This window comes from Grammomys surdaster, unplaced genomic scaffold (genome assembly GCF_004785775.1).
Source record: "Grammomys surdaster isolate TR1022 unplaced genomic scaffold, NIH_TR_1.0 141, whole genome shotgun sequence".
Classification (NCBI taxonomy): Eukaryota; Metazoa; Chordata; class Mammalia; order Rodentia; family Muridae; genus Grammomys; species Grammomys surdaster.
Genome location: NW_021604599.1, coordinates 2,555,907 through 2,578,566, shown reverse-complemented (window position 1 = coordinate 2,578,566; position 22,660 = coordinate 2,555,907). Strand labels below are relative to the sequence as shown.

The 22,660-nt window shown below is 37.6% G+C and overlaps 1 protein-coding gene across 1 annotated transcript in view; it reads left to right on the top strand.

Annotated features, from left to right (window-relative positions):
- Nucleotides 1–22,660, top strand: part of Uhrf2 (ubiquitin like with PHD and ring finger domains 2) — a 62,206-nt gene that overhangs the window by 22,890 nt on the left and 16,656 nt on the right. The window contains exons 3-5 of the mRNA XM_028764053.1: nucleotides 3,426–3,685; nucleotides 19,133–19,351; nucleotides 22,412–22,521. Of these exons, the coding sequence (XP_028619886.1) occupies nucleotides 3,426–3,685; nucleotides 19,133–19,351; nucleotides 22,412–22,521 (589 nt within the window). The remainder of the gene's footprint in view (nucleotides 1–3,425; nucleotides 3,686–19,132; nucleotides 19,352–22,411; nucleotides 22,522–22,660) is intronic.

Genomic DNA, 22,660 nt, shown 5'->3' with positions numbered 1-22,660 from the left:
ATTGTCTGTAAATTTATCAGTTATCATAGTGGAAGAAATAAACCTGTATTAATTTAATACATAAATCAATTTATGTAGTAGATAGCATGTTCATTTATGATTCTTTGTTATACCTAACCTATTTGACCATTATTTTATTAATAGTAGAAGTAGTTCTTGTCTTTCTCCCTTCTTCCCATCCTTCTGTTTCTCCTCTTCTAAATGCTTTGTTCTTGTGTTGTATTAAAGCATGTCTTTCAAGCTATTTCATTGCTATGGTATTCACTTTGCATACTGCTTTTGGTTGAATGTTGCACCGAGATGAAAGTTAATGGTTTTGACTTATTTGTGCTTCCTCCTTACTGTGTTATTTTGGTGATTTGAAACTTAAAAAAAAACCCTTAAAATATATTTCTGAGTTTATCACTTATTTTAAGTTTATATTTACCTATCTTGTCAGATTTAACAAGCTTCTTAGTATAATGGCAAAACCCATAGTGTTTCAGGGTCAAGATGCTTTCAGCTCTCTGGAAATCTTAACTAGCTTTTGCCTACAACAAGCTAACAATACCTTTGTTTCTTCATAAAGAAGTAATTAATAGGCTCATTGTGATTAGGCAAATCTAAGTAAAGAACATTGCATATTATCTGGCACGTGTGGGTATAAGTGTCTTAGAACATACTTTCATGCTATACCATCTGTGTTCTAGTTTGCTTTCTGTTGCTGTGATAAAAACACTGATCAAAACAACTTGGAGAGGAAAGAGCTGACTTGACCCACACTTCCAGGTCACAGTACCCTACTGAGAAAAGGGGGGGGGGCGGCAAGAACTCAAGCAGGAACTGTGGTAAAAGGCTGCTTAGACTCATCTCTAGCATGTTTGCTTTCCTCCTTTCTTTCCTTCCTTTGTTCTGCCTTTCTTTCTTGCTTTCTTTGCTTTCTTTTCTTACGTTTTATGTATTCACTTTACATCTTGCTCACTGCCCCTTCCTATTCACCCACTCCCACAATCCTTGCCCTATCTCCTCCCTTTTCCTGAGTGGGTAGGGCTCCACTTAGGTATCCCCTCCCACCATGGCACTTCAAGTCTCTGTGAGGCCAGGTGCTTCCTCTCTCACTGAGGCCAGACAAGGCAGCCCAGCTAGAAGAACATGTATAGGCATGTATACCATGTATAGGCAACAGCTTTTGGGATAGCCACTGTTCGAGTTGTTCAGGACATGCACATGAAGGTCAAGCTACACATCTGCTACATATAAGTAGTACATACCTTACAGGGAAGCCTAGGTCCAGCCTGTGTATGTTCTTTGGTTGGTGGTTCTGACTCTGAGAAGCCCAAAGGTCCAGGTTAGTTGACTCTGCTGGTCATCCTGTGGAGCTCCTATCCCCTTCTGGGCCACAGTCCTTCCTCCCTCAAGCTCCATTCACCATTTGGCTGTGGGGGTCTGTATCTGTCCGTGTCAGCTGCTGGGTAGAGCCTGTCAGAAGACAACATGATCCTGTCTGTAAGTATAGTAGTAGTGTTAGGGATTGGTGCTTGCTCATAGGATAAATTTCAAGTTGGGCCGGTTATTCGTTGGCCATTCCCCCTGTGTTTGCTCCATCCCCCATGCCTGCATTTCTTGTAGATAGGATAAATTTGAGGTTGAAAGTTTTATGAGTGGGTTGGTGTCTCTATCGCTCCACTGTGGCTCTTGCCTGGCTATAGGAGGTGACCTCTTCAGGTTCCATATCCCTAATGTAGTGAGTCACAGCTAAGGTCACCTCCATTGATTATTGGACACCTCCCTTATCCCAGGTCTCTGTCTCCTCCTGGAGATGCCCCCCCACCTCTTGACACCTATCAGTTGCAGATTTCCATTCATTTTCATGGCTATCTATCCACCTCTCTTGTCCTTCCCACACCTGATCCTGAACTCTCCATTCTCCTACACATTCCCTTCCCTCCTAGTTCCCTTCCTCCATCTGCCTCTTAGGACTATTCTACTCCTCCTTCTAAGTGAGATTCAAGTTTCCTCACTTGGGCCTTCCCTCTTGTTTAGCTTCTTTGGGTGTGTGGAGTGTAACATGGTACCTGTATTTTATGGTTAATATCCACTTATAAGTGAGTACATAACACGCATTTCCTTTTGCAACTGGGTTACCTCACTCAGGATGATATTCTCAAGTTCCATCCATTTGCCAGCAAAATTTATGTTGTCTTGGTTTTTGATAGTTGAATAGTATTTTATTATGTAGATTTATGTTTTCTTATCCATTCTTCAGTTGAGGGACATCTAGATTGTTCCCAGTTTCTAGCTATTAGGAGTAAAGCTGCTACAAACATAGTTGAGCAAATGTCTTTGTAAGATGTTGAAGTTTCTTATGTATTCACGACCTACCTACCTAAGGATAGTGCCTCCCACAGTGGGCTGGCCCCTCCTATATTAGTCATCACAAACAGTTCTTCAGGCCAATCTAATTGAAGCAGTTCTTACATTGAGTTTCCTTCTTCTCAGGTGACTCTAAGGTTGTGGCAAGTTTACAATAAAAATTTAAGAGTTCTAGTTATTGAGTACATTACATGATCTCTCTCTTCAAGGGAAAGCTAGATTGATGAGATGATCATGTGCTGATGATTTCAGATTTGAAAGGACATGGGGAAAAAGGTTCAAGAGATTTCTCTCTTTCCCCGGGGGAAATCAAACAAATAAAACTGACTTACTTCTTCTTACTTATGTCCTCACATTTTTTAGAAGAACTTTTAAAAACTTGCCTGTTTCTTAATTCTGATATACCTATGTTCTAATCACTGTTTTCTGTTTGTAAAAGTTGTTGGTTAGGTCTGGATCATTATTGGGCTTCTGTTTTGTATCTTATGCCTCCTTGTTTTATCTTTTGTGCTTTGAAGTGGTAAATGAACAGTTCTGCCTAGCAAGTTAATAATCCATGGCCGAACTCTTCCCAGTTGTATACATTACTTTTGTTAACTCTTTCTGTTGTTCTTTATGAATAATTCCTTCATTTTCAAGTTTTATCTTCACCTAGCAGTTTTTTTTTTGTTGGTCTGATTGTATACGTTATTTTTAGGGTTATAAATAAATTAATAGAAAAAAATTGTCTCAATTATTTACAGTGTTGGTTTTGTAATGGCAGCATTCCTAACATGATTCCTGCATACGTAATCATTGTTTTTATAAGTAGAACGTAGACGTGGGTGAGGAAGAACTAAAACATCTACTTCATTGAAGGAAATTGGGACGAAGTTTAATTATATTAATAAGTACCAAGATTAAAATAGTACAATATAATCTAAAAGAAGTTATGATTTAATCTGTAATCATTTCAAACATGAGTAGCAACAAATATTGTTTAATAATAACTCTCAAATAACTTGAGTTATATTAAAGTTTTTGAAGCAATAGATGAAATTAAGCTTCATTAACTAATTTTAAACTTTTTTTAGGTAAATGAATTGGTGGATGCCAGAGATGTCGGCCTTGGTGCTTGGTTTGAAGCACATATACATAGTGTTACTAGAGCTTCTGATGGACATTCCCGTGGCAAAACTCCACTGAAGAATGGCAGTTCTTATAAAAGGACTAATGGAAATGTAAATCATAATTCCAAAGAGAACACAAATAAATTGGACAATGTGCCCTCTACGTCTAATTCAGACTCAGTTGCTGCTGATGAAGACGTTATTTATCATATCGAGTATGATGAGTAAGTGCTCATATTATTGAGGACTTAATGTTTTTCTGTATAGAAGCGAAGCTTTGCATTTCAAGATTATTTTGAATAGTCTTTTTGAAGAAATCATTTAGTGGTCATGTTCAATCTTTGTTTCTGTGTGTTTAGAGATTGTTACCCAATAGTAAGGGCCCTTTCCCTGTCAGTCATCTCTGGCTTAGACGTAGCTTGCTTTTAATCATCCTACTATCGGCTATTTTAGGATGTTCAGATTTCTATTTGTCTGTTAGGTTTTAGTTATATTTAATATTTTAGGAAACATTGTAATAGCTATAAGAATAAGGCAAAAAATACTGAAAACTGCTTTTAATTGAGATAATTTACATACATCTTATTCGTTTGAAAAAAATTAATTCATTGATTTTTAATATATCCATAAGATTATGCATTATCACAAAGTTTAGAATGTTTCCATCTTTATTACCCTCAAATAGGAAATCTCATATGAATTGACAGCCATACCACTATCTCTGTTTCTAGATAAAGTTATGTTCTCAAATATTATGCAGGATCTTGGCTTTAAGAGCCTAGATTCTAGCACTAAATTTTTGTTATTAAAAATTGTGGAACAAAAGTTATTGGCACACAGCACACAGAACATCCTTGCCATATGCTCTGAACTCAAATCTTAAAATGGGATGTGCATTTTTATAGTACAAGATGGTTCTAAGAAAACTTGGTAGAGGGGCTGGAAGATGGTTTAGGTTAGAAGAACTGACTGCTCATCCAGAGGACCCAGCTCTAGTTCCCACACAGTCACAACTTTCTGTAACTATAGTTCCACGGACATCCAGTGCCCTCTTCTGGCCTCTGGGAGCCAGGAATGCATGTAATGCACAGACACACATATAGCTCAAACATCCATATATGTAAAATAATAACAATAATCATAGTAATAAAGAAAAATTTAGAGGAGAGGGCAACAACAAACAACTTGGTAGAAGCTCATTTTTAGGATATCTGGAAGGAACAGTAGACACCTTTAATCTTTACTTTTCTGATCCTTGTGCTTTGGACTAGCTTACCAATGGTACTTATCTCAAATGAATTATCATTCTATTTTAATCATAGTCCTTGGTAATAGAACCAACAGTGAGAATGCACATAATGATAGTAGGCTTGGCCAGGACTAGTAATATTGGTGAAATTGTGTTAGTGTAGTGTTAGGGTCTGGAGTCAGGGGTCAAACATGATGATGGATAGTTTGATTTAATGAATGCTGGGGCTGAGAGCATGAAGACCGGTTACTAGAGTGGTAGACTTAGCTACTGCCAGCAAGTATGTTTAAGTTCTTGAAAGAGTTTTATCTTAATAAAAAATGTGTATGGATGTTTTGCCTATATGTATGTATGCAAACCACTTGTGTGCCTGGTGCCCACAAAGGCCAGAAGAGGGTGTCCTTGGAAATGGAGTTACAGACAACTAGTTGTGAGCTGCAGTGCTGGTGCTCGGAATCAAACCCAGATTCCTACAAGAGCATCAAGTGCTCTTTAATCACTGAGTCACCCCTTCAGCCTCAAGGTTTATCTTTTGATAAACTGGAAAATAGCTAGGAAAACTGCTGCCTGAGGTTTTATTTTGTCCAAGAAGTATTATCGTTTGGCAAAAAGCATGATACAAAATAGCACAGATAGGAATTGGACCTGAAACTTTAAATACAAAGTAAGCCAGTGCTTATTCAATTGTACAATTTAAGAAGTCTTTGAAGATGGTTTAGGAATCACACTACCCAAAGGGTAGGCTCTGTACTTTATTTTGGTGTTAGAACACAAAACAAAACTTTCATATTTATTTAGCTGATTTTTTTTTTTAATGTTGAAAAATTTCTTGCTTAGAATCAATGCTAGAAATGAGTTAAATCACTGGTTCTTAACCTGAGTTATGTCTCTCTGAGCTTGAATAATCTTTTCACAGGGGTTGCCTAAGATCATCAGAAAATACAAATGTTTACATTATGAATCATAACTGTAGCAAAATTATAGTTATGAAATAACAACAAAAGTAATTTTATGGTTGTGGGTCACCACAAGATGAGAAACTATTAGGAAGGTTGAGAACAACTGGTCTAGATCAACATACATAATAAATCGACAACACATTCTACGTGATAGAATTAAATGCTTCACCTCTGGCAACTTAAAGATAATCATATAGCTGAACTCTTTTGAGAAATAAAAGATACCAGAAACTTACTGGAAGATGTCATAGCATCTTTTACAAAGAGAAAGCAACTCTTTTACAAATTCTCTTTACAACATATCAAGTATGGTATATGCTGTATAAAATAGATGAGCTCCTGTAACAAAATCCTTGGTAACAGTAGGCTGGTGGAAACATGTAAGATGAGTCACGACATCTGCCTGCTTCTGCCTCCCAAGTGCTGATATTAAAGGCATGTGCCACTACACCCGGCTTCAAGATCCTGTTTCTAAAATAAACAAAACATAGCCAATGAAGCAAAGGAAAATAGACAGTATCTTTCTTTGTTGCTCAATTTAGCCCCAAATTTCTGGTCTCATAGTATCCTTTTTTTTCAGCCTCCAAAGTGTCTAGGGGTACTGACTCATGCCACTGTACTAGCTGTAATAAGTCACTTTTGCTGGATTGCAAGATTCAAGGGAGGCAATGGAACGTGATGTGGCTGTCAAATAGAGAATGCTGTACTTGTTCTGGACTGGATGTCCCTGTGTGGAGTATTGTCTTCCAGTTCCAGTGTCATACAGCACTTACTTGACCAGGTGCATATTCAGAGTTGAACCTAAAATGTAAGACTGTAAAACTATCGTGAAGAGCTACATCTTTATCTTGAAGAACTTGAATCATGATAAGCTCTTACTGTAAAATCTTCATCTAGGAGGTCCCAAACTTCAGATCTCTAAAGAGAAAAAAATGGTTTGACTTGAGACATGGACGTTGAATAAACAGTAGTTTTTCAGCTCTAGACCAAGATACATACAGAAGATATGTTGTAAAGAGAATTTGTAAAATTAGTAGTTACACTAAATGACTTTAGTCTTCACTATAATTTTTATTTTTAGAGCACTTGGGATGTTGTAAATAGGCTATCATCCTATTTTTGATACTAAACACTACAGTTTTTTTCAATGACCTATTACATTAAGGGTTTTTTAATTGTACTTTTAACATCAAAGTGCTGCAGTGTAGATTGGACAAGTGCAATACCTTACATAAGCTGTGCTTATCACTTAGAATGGAATTGCTCAGAAATTGCTTTAGTTTTAATCAATTAGTAAGAGGCAGAGTCTTCTCCTCTCCTGGATTTGTGAACCTCCAGACAGTTTCCAGAGTGTTAGGATTATAATACACAGATGAACGACTCCTCATGCCCCCTGAATTGGAGGTTGGGGTTTGAACTTAGGGCTATAGCAAACTAGGCAACTACTCTACTACTGATGTAAACCCCTAGTCCTTTGAAAAGCTATTTTTATAATAAAAGTCATATTTTACATATTATTAGACCACATGAATTCTCAGTCTGGGAAGGGAAACTTACTGGAGAACAGAATGACTTGAGAATCAGATTAAGATACATAGGCATTCCTTGTGTCAATCAATTCCTTTCTACTTACAGCAGAGATAACAGTTTTTAATCTATATGAAAAATGATAAATGTTTCAGAATCAAGATTTTTTTTTGGTAGAAGGATTTTAAAAACAAACCAAGAAAACTTGAACTAGGAATCATTGACACTTTCTCAAAATTATAGGTACATGCCAGACATAGTGGCACATGTCTTTAATCCCAGCACTTGGGAGGTGGAGGCAGGTGGATCTCTGAGTTCAAGACTAGCTTCGTCTATATAGTAAGTGCCAGGACAGCAAGGGCTATGTAGAGAGACCCTATTTTTAAAACTCAAAGGTGATATATATATGTGTGTGTGTGTGTGTGTGTGTGTGTGTGTGTGTGTGTGTGTGTATGTTAGAGAGAGAAAATATGTTCATGCAAATGTTAATGTTGACATGTTTTTAAGATGTTAGGTTTTTTCTGATACATACATATACATATCTTCTGAAAATTCCTTGATGAATATAGGCTCAGTTGTTGAAGGCTTCTTGTGAAGAATGTGTAGTTGGTCAGTATCACGGCTTAGGTTAGGCTGTTATCAATGATTTACATCTTACGGCAGATGATGTAAATAAAGTATGTGTGGTTTCAAGGTGTCTGACACAAAAGTAGTTGTTTTTTTACCTCCCCTCGATTAGTATCTCTTGTTTCATTAGAATCTTATCAACTTGGTATTTTGAGAGAAATGTATTATCTGGAGATTTGGATTTCAATGAATTCTTAGGGTGTTTTTAAAAACACCCTTAGGCCATACATAATTTACCTGTGAAGAAAGTTAACTCCCTTTCCTCACAATAAAATCCTAAGTCCTGGGGAAGTAGGATGGTTTGGAAATCTCTTTTTGTTTTTTTAGAACAGTTTCATGTATCCTAAGCTGGTCTTGAACTGCTGTGTAGCCAAGGAGTATCTTGAACTTCTAAGTTTCCTTCTTCCTTCTCTTGAGTGTGAATGGTGGATTAAGAGACATGTGCTACCATGCTGGTTTATGTGGTACTGGAAATCAAATACTGGGCTTCATACCCTCCCATACTCTACCAACTGAACTCTGTCTTCAACCCTGAAAACTCTCTTGATGGTGTTATATGAAGAAAATAAAGTGGAGAAGGATTACAAATAATGATATGTAAAAGGAATATAAGCAATTTCAAATCATTAAGTGTTAAAAGGGAATGAACAAAATGTTCCTTATTTCATTTTGGTAAGCTTGTCCTCATTTACATTTATGGCATCCTGAATATTATTTATTCCTGTCATATATCCTTTAAATAGCCAAGATACTAAAAATTTAAATGATATTTTAAAGGTCATCTAAAAGATCATTACAAAACTGAAACAGTAATCTTGAGTAAGTAGAAGTCCTCAGAGACTCTTGATGATACCTATAAGACTGACTGGGGAGAGAATTTTGAGGACAGCCATTTTTCCTGTTTCTAGTAAGTAATGTATGGGATAGAATATAGTCTGACAGTGCTTTAGGAAATATCCCCTTTGGGGTTGGAGGTGTAGAGAGTCAGTGTATCTCTAGCCCTATCTAGAAATCACTATGCTCACTATGTATTCTACTATTCACTATGACTTCAAACTTTCAGGAGGCATCCTGTTTCTGCATTTGATTGCTGGGATTATAGGCTTACAGACCTAACATTCCTTGTTAGATAATGTCAAGTCTTTTTTTTTAATACATGTGAATGTCTGTATATATATTTATGGGGTACATGTGTGTTTTGGTTGGTACAGAGGACAACCTTGGATATCATTCTTAAAAACACCATGCACCTCCTTTGAGACAGGATCTTTTACTGGCTTTGAGCTCACCATTTAGGCTAGTCTGGCTGGCCATTGAGCCCCAGGAATCTCATTGTTTCTGCTTCCCGGGTGTTGGGATTACAACTGTGAACCATCATACCCAGTTATTTACATGGGTACTGGGGCTTGAATTCAGGTTCTCATGTAATTTGTAGCACAGTAGTAGTTACATGAACTCAGGAGGAAACCAACTCTGTTACACAATGTTTCAAAGGTTACTAAGAAGGATTCGAAGAATCAGTATTAGAAGTTAACTGTAAACATGTTAAGAGGAGTTGAATTGGTGCTTGTAATTGCTCTCAGCGTTACCTTGTTTGAAGCTGTTCTCAGCCTGTGGTTCATGTCTTTGAGTGGTCTTAGTTATGGCTACTGCAAATAGGATCTAAAGAGGCAGTTGTGAATAAAGTTGGTTTTTGATGGAGGTAACTTTTCTATAAAGTAGCAAAACATGGGGTGTTTTTGAGAATATTGATGTGTTGTAATCTTTTTAAAAGTTAAATCTTGTCAAATATAATGATTTCTAGATTTTGATAGAAGGACTTTTTCTAAGTAATGTTTGTCATGTTGATCTTGAGTATAGGAAGCTAGAATCAGTCTTGCTGCAATGACTAATTGTCATTGTTTGTGACTAATGTGTTAACCAAAGATTTCCAAGTATATTTTTCTAGTGTTCTATGGATTACAAGGCTCTGAGTGGATTATAATCAAAAGGATACTAGAAAACATTAGATGTACATGTGACATGCGACGTCATTATTGCCTTGAGGTGAACTTTGTACTCAAAAAGAAGCTTTATACATATGAGTTGGTTTTGACTTTTTAGATATGTATCATTTCTTTACATGAGTGTGACTTGCAAGGTGGTCAGAAATAGTTAGATTTTATCCAAATAAGTTGTTTAGGATGCATATTCCTGAGGTGTTCCTTTCTCAAACCTGCACTAGGGGCCCTTAGGAAAACACAGGAGTCTGTCCTTCAAATAAAGATTCCCAAAGCCTATTAAATATAAAGAACAATGTATATTATATTATGCAATAAACTAAGTATTTTGTTTGAATTGCAAGTCTTTAGTTTATTGGTAAGATTTTAGTTTTAATTAATTGAAACTTCTGTACATGCACATGTCTGGATACAGTCTACATTCCATTCTTACAACTTCTTCCCTACCTGTGCCACATTTCCCTCCCAACTTCATGTGTTCTTCTCTGTCTTAAAGCTCTGAGCCAGTGCTGCCTATATATGCATTGGTATAGGATCATCTGCTGGGTAATGAATAGCTTCTTGGGGCTGCAGCCCTAAAGAAAAATTTCATTTCCTTTCCCAGCATTCATCAGTTGCCAGTAGTCCTCACTGAGGGTAGGACTTTATGGACCCTTCTGTTTCCATCACTGAGTTATTTGCTGGATTGATCTCATGCAGGTGTTGTGTATGCATTCACAGCTACTCTGAGTTTAGTTGTGTAACGGGCCTGTCATGTTCAGTCAGCATGCACTGTTTTGCTGCGGATATCTTCCTTACACCTCTTTCTGTCATCTTTCCATCCTCTCTTCTGTGATGATCCCTGTGCCTTGGGATGAAGTTTTGGTAGGTACGTGCATTTAGAACTGGGCAGTAGGACAGTCTTACGCTTTACCACTCAACCAGCTGCGAGTTTCTGTATTAATCACCATGTGCCAAAAGATGCTTTTCTAATGAGGGATGAGAGATGCACGCATTTATGGGTATAAAAAGGAGAACTTGGGGTAGTTTAATATTGTATATAAAGTTTGCTTGTTTTTTTTCTAGACATTTGTTCTTTTTTTCTTTTTTTCTTTTTTTCTTACATGTATTTTTTTATTGGATATTTTCTTTATTTACATTTCAATTGTTTTCCCTTTCCAGGTCCTCCCTTCTGGAACCCTCTACCCCATCCTCCCTCCCCCTGTCTCTATGAGGGTGCTTGCCCACCCACCAACCCACTCTTGTCTTCCCTGGCATTCCCCTACACTGGGGCATGGAACACCCTCAGGCCCAAGGGCCCCTCCTCCCACTGACATCCAGTAAGGCCATCCTCTGCCACATATGCAGCTGGAGCCATGGGTCCCTCCATGTGTACTCTTTGCTTGGTGTTCTAGTCCCTGGGAGCTCCATGGGTCTGACCAATTGACTCTGTTGCTCCCCCATGGGGCTGCAAACCCCATCAGCTCCTTTAGTCCCTTCTCCAACTCCTCCATTGGGGACTCTGAGCCCAGTTCAATGGTTGGCTGCTAGCATCCACCTCTGTATTTTTCAGGCTCTGACAGAGCCTCTCAGGAGACAGCTATTTCAGGCTCCTGTCAGCAAGCACTTCCAGGCATCCACAATAGCATCCTGGTTTGGTGACAGAATATTGGATGGATCCCCAGGTGGGGCAGTCTCTGAATGGCCTTTCCTTCAGTCTCTGTTCCACACTTTGTCTCCATATTTCCTCCTGTGAGTATTTTATTCTGCCTTCTAAGAAGCACTGAAACATCCACACTTTGGTCTTCCTGCTTCTTGGGCTTCATATGGTCTGTAAATTGAATCTTTGGTATTTTGAACTTTTGGACTAATACCACTTATCAGTGAGTGCATACCATGTGTGTTCTTTTGTGACTGAGCTACCTCATTCATGATGTTTTCAAGTTCCATCCATATGCTGTGAATTTCATGAAGTCATTGTTTTTAATAGCTGAGTAGTACTCTACTGTGTAAATGTACCACATTTTCTGTATTCATTCCTCTGTTGAACTACATCTGGGTTCTTTCTAGCTTCTGGCTATTATAAATATGGCTGCTATGAACATAGTGGAGCATGTGTCCTTGTATGTTGGACATCTTTTGGGTATATGCCCAGGAATGGTGTAGCTGGGTCCTCAGGTAATACTATGTTCATTTTTCTGAGGAACCACCAGACTGATTTCCAGAGTGGTTGTACCAGCTTGGATTCCCACCAGCAATGGAAGAGTGTTCCTTTTTCTCCACATCCTTGCCAGCATCTGTCTGCTGTCACCTGAGTTTTTTATCTTAGCCATTCTGACTGGTGTAAGGTGGAATCTCAGGGTTGTTTTGATTGGCATTTCCCTGATGACTAAGGATGTCGAACATTTCTTTAGATGCTTCTCAGTCATTCAAGTTTCCTCAGTTGAGAATTCTCTATTTACCTCTGTTCCCCATTTTTTAAATAGGGTTGTTTGGTTCTCAGGAGTCTTGTGGATATTTTACTTGCTATTTTAAGAACACTGAAGGTAAAAATTTCAAGTAAGTATAGACTCTATATGAACTTTTCATGTTTGTGTGGCTATCTTCTTTTGGGCTTGTTGAGAGAAGATTACTTTCTTGCTTTTTTTAGGATATAGTTTCCCTCCTTGTGTTGGCATTTTCCATCTGTTATCTTTGAGAGCTGGATTTGTGGACAGATATTATGTAAATTTGGTTTTATAATGGAATGTCTTAGTTTCTCCATCTCTGGTAATTGAGAGTTTTAAAGGGTATAGTAGTTTGGGCTGGTGTTTGTGTTCTCTTAGGGTCTGTATGACATCTGTCCAGGATCTTCTGGCTTTCATAGTCTCCGGTGAGAAATCTGGTGCAATTCTTATAGGTCCATCTTTATATGTTACTTGATCTTTTTCCCTTACTGATTTTAATACTCTTTCTTTGTTTTGTACATTTGGTGTTTTTATTATTATGTGACAGGAGGAATTTCTTTTCTTGTCCAATCTATTTGGAGTTCTGTAGGCTTCTTGACTGTTTATGGGCATCTCGTTCTTTAGTTAGGAAAGTTTTCTTATATAATTTTGTTGAAGATTTTGCTGGTCCTTTAAGTTGGGAATTTTCACTCTCTTCTATACCTGTTATCCTTAGGTTTGGTCTTCTCACCGTGTCCTGGATTTCTTTGATGTTTTGGGTCTTTTGCATTTTGCGTTTTCTTTTTGACTGTTGCGGCAGTGTTTTCTATGCTATCTTCTGCACCTGAGATTCTTTCTTCTGTCTCTTGTTTTCTGTTGGTGGTGCTTGTATCTATGACGCCTGATCTTTTTCCTAGGTTTTCTACCTCCAGGGTTGTCTCCCTTTGTGATTTCTTTATTGTTTCTACTTCATTTTTATGGCCTGGATGATTTTGTTTTAATTCCTTCACCTGTTTGGTTGTGTTTTCTTGTAATTCTTTAAGGGATTTTTGTATTTCCTCTTTGAGGTCTTCTGCCTGTTTACCAGTGTTCTCCTGTATTTTTTTTAAGGGAGTTATTTATGTCCTTCTTAAAGTCCTCTATCATCATCATGAGGTGTGATTTTAAATCACAGTCTTGCTTTTCTGCTGTGTTGGGTTATCCAGGGCTTGCTGTGGTGGAAGAACTGGGTTCTGATGATGGCAAGTAGTCTTGGTTTCTGTTGCTTATGTTCTTTGCTTGCCTCTCGCTATCTTTTTATCTCTGGTGTTAGCTGGTCTTGCTGTCTCTGACTGTGGCTTGTCCCTCCTGCAAGCCTGTTTGTCAGTACTCCTGGAAGACCAGTTCTCTCTGGGAAGAATTTGGGTATGGAGAGCTGTGGCATAGGGTCAGCTCCAGGGTGCAGATGGAAACCTGAAGGATCCTGTCTCTGGCTCTTCCTTGCTTCCTGTGTTCTGATGGCTCTGGGCAGGTCCCTCCTGGGCTAGGAATTTGAGCAGAAGTGGTGGTCTTACCAGTGCTCACAGGTGTGTCGGCACTCCTTGGAGACCAGCTCACTCCTGGCAGTATTTGGGTATGGAGCGCTGAGGCACAGGATCCGATTTGCTTGTTTTAAACATAAGCTTTTCTGATTTAATTTCTTCCTGTGAACATCTGCTTGATACGTCTTCTTTTCTCTTATAACATTGAAAAATATACCTAACAATGGAATGCTCTGCGTTTTGAAACTGTTGAAGAAACTCAGGTTATTTTGGTAAGTATTTTTAAAGTGCTGTATTTTGGGCTCAGATATTTTTAACCCATTTGTGTTTCTACCTTTATAGAAACAGTAATTCATTATTGTTAATGTGTTTGAAAATGAGATGTATTTGAATTTGTAAAATCCCTATATAAGCAGTTCTGAGTAACCTGTTTGTAAGTTCTAAATTTTAGGTGTCATAGGATGTCATAATATTTTCTGTTAGACTATGCTTTCTTTTTGCATGCTGCTTGACATTAAAGATTTTCTAAACTAGAACATGCCTACAGATGAATGGTGTCCTTATTTAAACATATTTCTTCCAGGAAGCAATGTTTTGAAAAAAAAAGGAGGGGAGATTTGTTGGTAACTGCCGTATATAATAGTTTGAGAATTGGGATTTTTAGCTTAAAAGCCACTCATTAAAATGAAGTATTAGTATTGTGTGCAAATTCATTTCCATTTTCCTGAAACAGAATTCTATACACTCTATTTCAATATCTGTTAGCAAAAATAGGTTGTTTTTAGTTGATAAAGATGTCATTTAGTTAAGGATAATCAAAAGTAGATACTCTGAAGGGTAACTCAAAGAATTTTATTACATTTGGAGCAATACAACTCTTACTGGAAAAATGTAAGCTTTTGGTTTATTTAAGCCTTACTGAAAATCTAAATCTCGCCAAAGTGGGATAAAATCCAGGATACTCTAGCTTGGATCTGTGGAATAATGCCTTGACTTCCAGGTTTGGAGAAACAGGTACTTAGATTCTTCCTCCTCCAGGAATGGAGACTGGCCTCTTGGTACAGTAGAAAGGAAGATGACCTTGATCCATGGCTCCAGCTTCTTAGGAATACTTTAAGCCTTGTTTTAGAAGTTGTTCAACCTTCTTTCCCAAGAGTATTTGGTATAGTCTGCAGTTTTCCTCAGTATATGTTAGAAGAAATGGCTACCTGGACTAGTTTGCAGTAACTTCAACTGTACATTAAGCTTCATGGGAAAGAGAATGTTATGTTAGTAGTTGCTTACATTTGAGTAGACTTTATCAAATTCTGATATAATTAAAAGTTTAGCTACTTGTGGATATTTTACTTGCTATTTTAAGAACACTGAAGGTAAAAATTTCAAGTAAGTATAGACTCTATATGAACTTTTGATCCTACGATAGTTTGGATGTAGCTTAAGTGTGTTCCCCAGGGGGTCACGTCATTGAAGCATATCTACTGTGACAGAGTAAGTGGTGTTTTGATGCCTTTAAAAGCAGAACCTACTTTTTAGCTCAATTGCAGAACTGCCCTTGAAAGGTATTATGGGATTTGGTCTTTTGACTTCATATTTCAAGATAGGCTCACTTCCTCTCATACATACTCCCAACGTTGTGCTACATCATATGCTTTATCTACTTTTAGTTCTTTATCAGTGGTAAATCAGTGGAGCCCACCTGGTTTAGGACTATGCAGCACAAGAACACAATCTAGAAATAATTTCAAACAAACAGTTTTCAAACAAACCCCTCTTATAAAGGCATGCAGCCTCAGCTGTTTTTGTTTCAGTAATGCAAGATAGACTAATATATTTGCCACTTAAAAATACTTGGCCTGTGTATTTTTAAGAAGAGACATAGCACAATAAAAAGTAGTTTTAAATATAGTGGCTTCATATAATACCTGATTAAGAGACCTTGGGGCTGGAGAAGTGGCTCAGAGGTTAAGAGCACTGAACTGTTCTTGCATAGGATGGATTCTCAGCATTCACATGGTGCTCACAACCATACATAACTCTTAATTGCAGCCACAGTTGCTCTCTTTAGGCCTCTGTGGACAGTATCTGCACATGGTTCACATACACACTGGCAAAAACACTCATACACAGAAAATAGTTTTTAAAGAGCTTTAATTCTATAAAAGCAGATTTTTATTTAATGAGCTGAACATACTTCCAAATAGTCTTTAGTGTGGTATAATTCAAACATCCTAAAGCGCGCACAGGCTGTCTCAGTGAAAACTTGCCATTTTACCAGGTGAGTGCTGTGATAAAGTATTTACGATTTCATTTAACAGTACAAGGGTACAGGATGTGTTTCTATGATCTTGAAGAGGAACAGTAGAAGATGCAGAGTATGGGCTTGAGAGTAGATACTACTATATTGTCAAGAGTATATAATAAGAACAAAGGACTCTAAAGATGGAGTAAAAACTATAGGCATAGTGGTAATTGGCAGTCCCACTTCCAGGGCCAGGCATCATTCCAGAAAAATGTGCAATCCATGGACCAGAAACAGACCAGCAGTTGAGAACTTGAGCTTACGGGGTAGTTTGGAAGTAGCTTATGACTAGGGTCCTGGGATGATTGATGTGGTTAATGCGTTAGAGAACAGTTTAGCCGCTTCTGCTGTGCTGTGTTTTACCCAAGAAAGAAGGTATAAAGTACATAGGAAACTGGATTCAGCACGTCAGACAACGAAAGCATAAAATACTGAAATAGTTACAGGCTTACCAAATAGGCCCTTCAGGTTGGAAAAGATAGACCATCCCAGGAGAGGAATTCTGAAGGTCCCCATAGAGAATCTAAAATGTTTAATTATAGAAGAATTTTATAACTGGCAGAATCTAGAACATTAAACAGCGACTAAGAAGGAAAGTTACCAGAAGGAAAACAAAAAGATGGAATTAGCTATGCTTCATTACTTGGTTAAAAATTCTGTCCTTTTAAAAGCCACATGGTATAATATGCTAATAAGAACAAGAAAGTTTACCAACTCTTGTTTAAGAATATAGAGTCTAGAAACATCTGTTTCTTACCAGTATCTAAATAAGTTGTTTTATTTCTGAACTTCATCTGCAAAATAGGATAAATGACTGCTATATATATTATAGGATTGTTATAAAACATGTAGCAACGTAAAGTAATTCCTGGTAAATTAGCTAGTATATTGTGAGACTCATGGGTTTACATAGTCTTTGTCTGATTTCAAAGAACCAAGACCAGTTGCTGGAGCAGCTTCTAACTTCAAACTTGCTTGATTCTGACCATGGCACATTTCCTTGGCTAAGGGTCAGTTTTCTTCCGTTAATTTCTGCCTTATTAATGCTGCTGATTCCCAAGGTTATAATGAATATGATTATATTCCTCTAGCATGAAGTCAAACTTGACTGACTGAAAAAAAGATTTGTAAACGTTTAATGTCGAGCCATATTTCCAGAATTCCTTACTTGGGCCTGAAGTGCCCTCCACACTTTGAAGTGCCATAGCAGTGTGGCTCACCTCAGATGATTGAGTGCTTTAGGCATGCAAACAAGTGCTGATTACTTCTTAGTAACTAATAATACACAAAGGCAGCAGGTCCTAGTTTTATAGAAGCCAGGTGTAATGTTTGCTTGCTGTCTTTGGCTTGATGATGTCAACAAGTTGGGCCTAAAGTCAATCTTTTTCTCTTCTTGTTTTGTTGTTGGTGGTGGTAGTTTTTGTTTTGTTTTCTAGACAGGGTTTCTATGTGTAGCCTTGGCTATCCTGGAACTTCCTCTGTAGACCATGCTGTCCTTGATCTCACAGAAATCCACCTGCCTCTGCCTCTTTAAGACTGGAATTAAAGATGTGCACTGACAACATAATCTTCAAAATAAATCCTTAAGGAATTAAGGCCAAGGTTCTGTTAAGTGTTTTTCTTCTCATAGTTCTACTCCCTACAACGTATAAAATTGTGAGGGGCTTATTTGATTTGGTTTTTGGTCTTAAGCATTATTGGGGAGCATTACTACATTGAGGAATAATGGTTTTATCAAGAATATTTTCCTGGGGAAATGAAACCTATTGGGACATGCTATCTAGGTTCATGAATGAAGTAAATCATGAAACTTGATGAACTAACTCTTAAGATCTGGGAGAAGCCGACATCTAGGCCTGCTAAAATGATGGTGATGATAGTTAAAACTTTTTTACATTTATTTTTATTTCATATGTTTGGGCATTTTGCCTGCATGTTGTATGTGCACTGCGTATGCACCTTGTGCCCATGATCTCAGAAGAGGGTGTCAGTCAGGCTGGTCTATGTGGGTGCTGGGAACTGAACTCTGGTCCTGAGAGCAAGTGCTTCAATAGAGCAGTAAGTGTTCTTCATGGCTGAACTATCTCTCCAACCCCTGTTAACTTTGCTTGTTTGTTTGTGCATGTATGCCTGTGCTGTGTGTGTATACTAGGTACCAAGGAAGACCAGTAGAAAGTGTGGGATCCCATGGGACTGGAGTTACAGGTGGTTATGAGCTGCCACGTGGGTACTAGAAATTAAACCTAGGTCCTCCACTTCCTTTAACTGATGTTCCAGCTCCCTAACCCCTATTGATATAATTCTTAAGTATGAAACAAGAATTTGTGTTTTTACTATTCTATCTCTTAGCTAACTTGATATCTTCCTCAGCTGTTACTAAGTTAATTAAAATCATTAATATATATTTAAGTATCATCAAAACCACATAATCTCATTTCAGATATTATAACAGCAATATTTGGCAGAATAAATTCATTACATAAAATAGGAGATGTAGCTCAGCATTAAGAGTATTTTTCAGCTTCTACAGAGATTTTGAGTTTGGCTTCCAGCACCCATGCTTTGAATTGTCAAAACTGCCTTCAGCTTCAGCTCGAGAAGATGTGAGGGCCTCAGCAGGCATGGTATATATTCACATACACAGACACACACACAGAACAATGAGTCTGGAAAGAAATCCCAACTCAGTAGGATGATGTGTACAGAACCTGGAATGTGCTTGCCTAACACAGTGTAAGCCATGAAAGTACCTGTGTAGGGCTTACTTTGGTGGGGGAGAAGTTCATTCGTGTTCACCCATGAGTTGCAGTATAAGAAGTATACCCAGTAATAAAAGATGTTGCTACCTGTTTATATGTATGTGTATATACTTTTTAAAGACATAATCCAGGCTGATCTCTAATTGCTGCTCCTATCTCCACCTTTTCAGCCCATCTCACCAGCATGTGCTACTCCACCACTGGGAACTTTTTTTTCTTTTTCCAACTCTGTAAATTAGGTCTTTGTATATAGTATGTACAAACATTAGCCTCCTGTGGAAATAATCCTAAACTCAATTGTGCGGGATTCTTTCCTGTTCCTTCAGATATCCCGAAAGTGGTATACTAGAAATGAATGTTAAGGATCTTCGACCACGAGCAAGGACCATTTTAAAATGGAATGAACTAAATGTTGGTGATGTGGTAATGGTTAATTACAATGTAGAAAATCCAGGCAAAAGAGGATTTTGGTATGATGCTGAAATTACCACACTGAAGACAATATCAAGGACCAAAAAGGAAGTGCGTGTGAAAGTCTTCCTGGGGTGAGTAAGGTTCTTGTGGCTAATGCTGTTTACCTGCTCAATTAGGGATGTAACCCCTCTCGTTAAAGAAGATGGCGCGAGAGAGAAAATTCATCTTAAAAAGGGGACTATTTTTATAAATTCTGAGAATTTTTATTACAACTGAATATATCTTCGTCTCTAAGATCAAAGATAATTTTTAGAGATTCGGACATAAAAGTGTCTGACTAGAGAAGTCTGTGCTTCTTCTAGTTCTTATAGATGAAACAATAATACACAAAGCAGCAACATACTAACGTGTTACTGTAGATGACAGCTTCACCTCTGCTTTCTAGCCTGGAACATTTCAGGATTTTCCTCAAGGGGTAGCTAGTGGGCGTTATCTTACAGAGAGCTATACAGTGGGAGGTTACTACTTCCACCCTCTCTCTGCTTCCTCTCAGCTTTAATTGAGTGAATAGTCACTCATTTGCCTTTAAACAGATAGTAGTATTAAAGAATTTCTAAATTTTCATTTTAAATTCTATGTGCATTTCTTTTTATATATAATGAATTTATATCAGATTTGTTGTATTGATCAGAGAAGGAATTTAACATGCCACCAACAGATTCCACTTCTTAAGAAAGAGCCAGTTTATGTATTGTTCATGTTATATTTGACTGTGTTCATGACAAAAGGTGACAAATCTAGAAGCAAACATTTATTATGGCTCATAGAAAGCAAGAATAGGTAAACCATAGCCCACTAGCTGTTTGTGTTTGTAAACAAAGTTTTATTGGAACACAGCAGTGCCCATTGATTATTATCTGTGCTGGTTTTTTTATTTAGCTGCTTTGTGTGAGACTCTGCAGCTGAGAACATCTGACTGCACAACTTGCTTCTGGTTTGACTCATGACAATAGTTGATAACCCGAGATATAAGGATAGAGACTATTAGGACCTGCTGAAGAAAGCGTTCTGTTGTTTTTGTATTAGAATATTAGAATTAAAGCCTATATTATAGAAAACAGATTCCAGATCTTTCTAGAGAAATACAATTGTGATTCTGTTACTCAACTGGGATATAATTAAATTACAGATTTCTGAACAATTTATAATTTATATATATATATATACACAAATCTGAAGAACCACCAAAATAACTTGACTGTGTAGGGAACCTTATGATACACTTGATTATAGGAAGTATAAAAAAGGTGCCAAACAATAGGAGATACCAAAACTCATAACATTGAGCGTATAAACAAAACAATATGGAGCACTGTGGCATCTTAAAATCACAGCGCCGAGAGGTATAGGCAGGAGGATCTCTTGAGTTCAAGGCCAATCCGGCTATATAGTGAGATCCTGTCTGAAAACAAACAAATAAACAATAAACACTTTTAAAGAAAAAGAAGTTGCTATTTTAAGAAAGATTTCTAGTTCAAATGATCCTGAGGTAGAAAATTACTTTGGTGACTAGATTAAGCATGAATGGAAAAATGGACAGGCAAATATGTTATAGCTGTCCCATTGTAAAACACTACTAAGTTCTTACTTAGAAGTGTCAGGAGTGTCAAAGCCATAGGATAGGTATATATTTCATAGTTTAAAATCTTCCTAGAGGCTAGAGAGACAGCTTAGGGCAATGTTTTGCAACTTGTGGGTGGTGACCCCTTGGGAATCAAATGGCCCTTTCACACGGATCACATACCAGCTATCCTATCCTGCATATTAGATGTATATAGTACAATTTATAATAGTAGCAGAATTACAGTTATAAGTAGCAATGAAAATAATTTTATAAGCTAAGCAGTAATGGTGTATGCCCCTACCACTTGGGAGGCAGAGGCAGGCAAATCTCTAAATTTGAAGCCAGCCTGATCTATAGAAAGAGTTCTAAGCCAGCCAGGGCTACTTGGAGAAACTATTTCTCCAAATGATAATGATAAGGAGGATGATGAGGTTGGTAGTCACAACATGAGGAACTAAAGGGTTGCAGCTCTAGGAAGGACCAGTGGCTGAGGAGCACTCACTGCTGTTTCAGAGAACACGTGTTTGGCTCTCTACACCCACATGAGTATCTCAGAATCACTGTAACTCCAGTTCTAGAGAATCTAGTGCCCGCTTGTGACCTCTGTGTGCTTCTGTACACATGTGGAGGCTTAGAATCTAATAGTGTCTTTAATTTTAACTTAGTTAAGTATCACCATTCCCTGGGAATACAAATATCAAAACCCGAGACTGAGAAGCTTTTGGACAAATGACTTGTGTTCTTAAGCAGATTGCAAGGAAGAAAAAGATAGTGCAAAATTTATAGATTATAGACCTAATGTATGGTGGAATTTTGCCATATGTTTAGGGAATCGAACAATCAATAAGAATTAAGAAAATTAAGTTAAATATAACTCTTGGGAAGATGTGAAGAAATGGTTACTTCCTAGGGGTAGCATGACAGTTCTGTCTGGTGTCATGACTGATGATAACAAAAGATCTCTGCCTCACAGCTGCTTGAGTTATACAGTTACCTATGCAGTTTCTGGATTATATTTGATATTAAATTTTTGATAGGAAATTTAAGTTGAGAAAGTCTTTTAAGTAAATGGATGCTACTCTCTCTTTTTAAAAAAATTTTTTTGAAGTAGATAAAATGTTGAATTCATTGCAAGAGCCAAACGAAAATATATAAATTTCTTAAATCTATCTGTACCTAATAATGTTTTCCAAATACAAAGCAAACACTATGATTAAAAAGACAAACATGGCTGGAGAAGTAGTGCAGTGTTTAAGAGCTTGTTGCTCTTGTAAAGGACCCATGTGACTCCCAACACCCAAGTCAGGCTACTCACAAGCCGCTGGAACTCCAGCTCCGAGGAGTCAAGCACCTAGCTGCTGCACCTGTACAGGCACCTATATTCATGTGAGCTCCTTGCACAGGCCCGTACACATTCACATAGCTAATAGGAAGAGCTTCTAAAAGGAACAAGTTCACAGTCAGTTTATAAGTGAGAAAAATACAGTGAATTTCTACAATGACTTACTATTTTCATATAATTTAAATGCTGCTTAAAGAAGTTAATGTTTTTCCTCTTTTTAAGCAGGGGTTCTGAAGGAACATTAAATGACTGCCGAGTAATGTTCGTAGATGAAATCTTCAAGATTGAGAAGCCTGGAGCCCATCCTATCTCCTTTGCCGATGGAAAGTTTTTAAGTATGAGTTTTTCTGTTAGGCTTAAACTGAGTGTGCTGTGTGATCAGATTTAGTTTTATTGACCAGCGAATGCTTTTGGAGGAGTTATGAAATAGACCATACAAATTCACTTCCTAGGATAAGTGAATCGATTTTAGTA